The sequence below is a fragment of the Triticum dicoccoides genome, chromosome 2B (genome assembly GCF_002162155.2).
Source record: "Triticum dicoccoides isolate Atlit2015 ecotype Zavitan chromosome 2B, WEW_v2.0, whole genome shotgun sequence".
Classification (NCBI taxonomy): Eukaryota; Viridiplantae; Streptophyta; class Magnoliopsida; order Poales; family Poaceae; genus Triticum; species Triticum dicoccoides.
In genome coordinates, this window is record NC_041383.1 from 406,890,523 (window position 1) to 406,895,334 (window position 4,812).

Here is a 4,812-nt window from a genome sequence, read left to right on the forward strand (position 1 = left end):
TTGGTCCCACGCGTCAGCGTCCTCTTGTGACCTTTATGTGTGCGTGTTGCATGTCTCGTCTGGGTTCGGTCGCGTCCCTTCTGACGTATCAGGAGTGGGCGAGCGGTCTCGTCTCGCGTATGGAGAGTGAGGGCCTGGCTGACTCTTGGTCCTCCAATCCCGTCCGCCGCGCGCGACGTGCGTTCCGGCAGGATGTGTGCACATTCACCGCTACTCGTCCACGCTAATGATGGGTGGCCCTTGTTGGCTGTTGGCCCACATGTATGTCAGTTAGCGGGTTAGCGTTGTGTCTCATCAGAGGAGGAGAGAGAGACCAACCCTAGATTCACGAGCGCACGAGAAGAAAAATCGCACAGCGGCCTCCTTGCTCCTCGCTCGCAGCCGCTCCTCTCCCTGACCCACACCGCGGGCCCTATCTCTCTGGTCGCCTCCTCCTCTCCTATTCCCTGCCGTCATGGTTCCGGATCGGGGCTTGGGCCATCGTCGTGGGGGAGCAGGGACGGCGGGGTCTTCACAATGGAGGTGGAGCTGTAGGGGAGGGGAGGATGCCGACGATAAGGGAAAGGAGGAGGCCGAAGAGGACGGCAATGGGGAGGCCGGCAGGGAAGGAGCAGAGAGAGGGCTTCTGCTTCTTCCAGCGGGCCATGGCACTCGAGTTCATCATTATCGTGTCCCTTGAGTTGAGGCCCCGTCGCTCCCACTCCTCTCACTTTCTCGCGACATCTCGCCGTCGATCGCCATCCCATTTCAAAAATTCAGAGAGAGATGATGTGCGGCTCCCTCTGGCAGCTCCTGGCCGTGGTCGTGGCCGTGTCAGCGGTGACGCGGGCGGTGGCCGCCCTGAAGGCTGGTCGGAGCCTGCACCGGGACTTCGACGACGGCCGGGTGGTGGAGCTGGCGCTGGACCGGGAGACGGGGTCCAGGCTGGAGTCCAAGGACCGGTACCTCTTCGGGCGGTTCGATCTCGACATCAGGCTCGTCGCCGGCGAGTCCGCCGGGACCATCACTTCCTTCTACGTAAGTGTACATGGATCCCTCTGGTCGACTGCAGTTTCGTTCTCGTTTTCGCCTGCCTAATTAACCGGCATCTCCGCACAACTTGCCCCTGCTATGGCGGCGGTGCTTCCGAACATCACCAGCCTCCTCCGATGAGGGAGGTGGCTCGGCCCAGCCATGGCCCTAGCACTCGCCGTGGGAGAGTAGGGCGGCGCCGTCGTGGGGTGGATGACCAGGGGATATCCAGGATGCCGGCGGTGGGTCGAAGAAGCAGAGATGCAGCACATTCTCTTCCTCTCTTCCTTGCTGACGACGCGTCCCGCAAGGTGATGCGTTCTCGTCTCTTCCCTTCTGGTTGCACGTCAGCTCCTTTTTCCAATCCCATGCTCTGCTCTCCTCATGCCCCTCCTCCTCTTGCTCCTCCTATGTATTTTTTTAATTTCTTTTGTGCGATTTTACTCAATGGTGCTTGCACGTCCATGGATTTAGAAGTAGCATGTTCATTCTTCTTAGTTCATGTTTTATGTGTAGCATTTCGTAGGCTAAAAATTGAAAGGAGATGTGATGATACTGTCTTTTGACTCCCTCCATCCTACCTGTACAGGTGCCATCTTCTCATCTCAAGTTCTCCCTATCTCATTATCCTTATTACAATTTGGCTCACATTTTTCTTGTTTTTTGGCTATGTTAACTGTGGGCTTATGGTGTGTACTCTGGTACAGAATTTATAGTTGCCAGGCATATGGGTAAGATTCTGTGCCCATTTTTTTCATGTATTTTGTTGAGAGGAAGTATCCTTTAGAAAACAGAGAGGTTGAAAAAAGGCATTCTTTTAAGAAGTGAAGATATGGCTGCTTTTAGTAAGCTTTAGATATGGCTGCTTTTAGTAAGCTTTTTATTGGTTATACTAAAGTGTGTTCTAAAACTATTGTCACAATCCTGAATTCCTGATCCTTCATTCCTATCGGACCATGTCTAAAATAAACCAAATCTCTGTGTTTACATTTTTTGGTAAAAATAATTTCTTGCCTATTGCAATTAGGTATAGACTAAAACTTTTCAGTGCGAGAGTTCAGGCATCACTATGGTGCCATACTGACCAATGCAACAAGATGTATACTTCCAGTTCGGGGAACATGCATTTTGTAGGGAGTACAGTATTGCTTGCACATATCCAGACTTGCCGCTGGTAGAACTGATATATTAGTAGGTTACTAGCCCAAAATATAGTTATAATGATGAACCTTTCAGCTTAATGTTTATGTCTTGCAGATCATTATTTGAATGTTTTCTTTTGTATATGTAGACACAAAAACAAAATGTATAGGTTAGTTTGATGTGTTACACATGTCCTTTCCTCTCTGAAGTTGTATATTCTTGTTCCATTATGGAAGTGTTAGTTTTTTTGTTCTGAATACTGTTGTAAGCGCTGCTCATGAGTTCATTTATACTTCTGTTAGTGGCTAATAGAAAAGACAATGTGTTAGTGTCTAATAAAAAAGACAATGGGTGTCAAATAGAAAAGACAATGTGTTGGTGTCTAATTTGTTTCTTTTATACTTCTGTTAGGAGCACCTTTCTTAACTTTCTCCTTTTTAACGATCATTTTCCTTTTCAGTGGGCTAATCAAATGCAAGCTATGAGGAGCTAAAAGAAGTAGGATATTCCGAGCAAGGGACTCTACTTTATGGGTTTGATTGTTGTGGCAGAATCAATGGACTACACCAACTGCTATTGAAGAAGTATATGTAGAATGCATAGTTATGGTGTGATAGGGCCAGTGTTGTTGTCTGACAGTTGTGCATTCTTCACCTTGGATGGTCAAAGATATGTTCGCTAGCCTGATGCTGCTCCATCGGTGGATCTACAGGTATAACCATTTCTTCATTGCTTGACGTAGGTATAGAGTTGGGATATAATATTGCGCAGAAGAAGAGCACAGTTGCTTTTACAGTTTTAGCAGGTGCTGCAAGATTAATTTGCATTGTTCTCGTATATGATTTTCAGATTGTTCTATTATGAAGTATTGGTTTATTATTGAGGTAGCCTTAGACGGAGGAGCTGAATGCAGTTTTTGTATCTTTTTTCAATGTCCTGAATGGTCCCATGAAAATCCTGGTATGTACAGTTTCAAAGCCTCATCACACTATGGTAGGAAAAATTGGTATGCAGGTTATCGAAAGCTCCATTTTTGTCCATTATATAGATTATATAGCTTTGTGATCGAAGCGGATGTTGCTTGTGAAAATTATATATAGCCATGAGCCCCTGACAAAATAATCGCAGCTCATGTTACTAGGATCAGGGAACCTCGACCATTTTCCTAAAATATGTAGCGGCTCATGTTCCTACTTTCCCAGCTACAATACTATGTACTTCATTCTTACCTTCGCTTTTGGATGTTACATCGCTTTATTTTCCGTCATAAACTTGCTAACGATATTGGCGAAATAATCCCCACTTCAGATTTCCCATTGAATGAATAACTAATTTAGATTGTTCAAAAATTGTAGGCTAAGAGCCATGAATAGGATCAAGGCAGCACACTACACCTCTGAGAAGAAAAGGATATGAAGACAAAGATAGATCAATGTTCTGCTCCGAAGCAAAAACATTTTGCATGTAATAATGAACTGTAATTTACCACAATCTCTCTAAAACAGCCTACTTAGTACCAGTCCGTTCCTTGCTTTTCTATTAGGAAGTATGACTCGGTCATATATATTTACATTCGCGTTGTGTAGTTGTGGTTTGTATGCTTGAAAATACCTTTTTAATCGAGCTTGAAAATTCTTATGTGCAGTGAAATTGTATCTAACACTTCGTAAAGAACAAATGAAACACATTTCAATTAAGGTCTAAATCGACACCTTGTGCCATTTGACATCACAATTATAAATGGTTGAGAGTTTGAATTGGTAAAGTGGTTGCATCTGTTGTTTCAAGTCTGGACTGTTCCTTCGTGCTAAAACTTATTTAATTTTCAAAGCACTTCTGTTTTTGAAATGTACATTGCGCTATTTGGTGTAATGGGCCATTTATGTTATTACCATGCATGCAGAGAAATCCGAAATGATAGGAAAGGAGAAGTCTCGCCACTTGAGTACGCTTCTCTCACTCAAAGGAGGGACCGAGGAAAAGAAAGGGGATAAACAGGGGATAAACAGAGCAGGCATGATGGATGCAGGCGCTGCCGCTTCATATTCTACTTCGGACGAGCAACACAAAGAATTGTTCTTGGACCGGGCTAGGTAGCATATGGGCCTTTCAAATACCTATGTCTCCATATGCACAACACAGTGAGGTTTTTTCTCTTGTGCACATGAAAAATAAAAGTTTAGTGCAAACACTGTTAAAAAAGTACATCCTTAACTGCTCTATACATATTATACAAATATGAATTTTTTTTCAAACTCAGATTTCTCATAGTGATAACCATATTTTCTACTAAACAAATGCTTCCTTAGTTGGTCTATGCATGTTATACAAATATGATTTTTTTTCAACCGAGATTTCTCAGCGTGATAAACATATTTTTAATATAGCATGACCTAACATAAGGGCTTTCTACTACCAATATCAAATGTGTCCCTGCAAAATGAAACTATTTTCATCGACAACATGACTTTAGCGGGTCTCTGCGCCATTTGGCACAACGGGTCAACTAGTAGACCAATAGGAGTGTCATGCTAAAAATTTGGAATTATTCGAGGTTTCTTTGGACATTTTTATACATTAACTGAATTTTCTAGGCATTTTATGTGCATAATTCAAATTTGAACTACACGCACATGCTCCAGTGTAGCAAAAAGGGTT

The 4,812-nt window shown here is 43.9% G+C and overlaps 1 protein-coding gene across 7 annotated transcripts; it reads left to right on the top strand.

Moving 5' to 3' along the window:
- The first annotated feature begins 320 nt into the window (after window positions 1-320).
- On the top strand, window positions 321-4,359 carry LOC119363926. 7 transcript variants are annotated; one of them, XM_037629296.1, is made up of 7 exons: window positions 322-1,013; window positions 1,140-1,600; window positions 1,719-1,742; window positions 2,615-2,866; window positions 3,004-3,114; window positions 3,510-3,618; window positions 4,058-4,359. In XM_037629296.1, exons 1-2 carry the CDS (start codon window positions 546-548, stop codon window positions 1,575-1,577), a joined length of 906 nt encoding a protein of 301 aa, XP_037485193.1. In that variant the 5' UTR covers window positions 322-545; the 3' UTR covers window positions 1,578-1,600; window positions 1,719-1,742; window positions 2,615-2,866; window positions 3,004-3,114; window positions 3,510-3,618; window positions 4,058-4,359. The 7 variants fall into 7 exon arrangements, 6 of the variants coding, with proteins under 6 accessions (XP_037485193.1, XP_037485196.1, XP_037485195.1 ...); XR_005174523.1 differs by lacking the exon at window positions 4,058-4,359 and having other exon boundaries at window positions 321-1,017; window positions 3,510-3,804; XM_037629299.1 differs by lacking the exon at window positions 3,510-3,618.
- The last annotated feature ends 453 nt before the right edge of the window (window positions 4,360-4,812 follow it).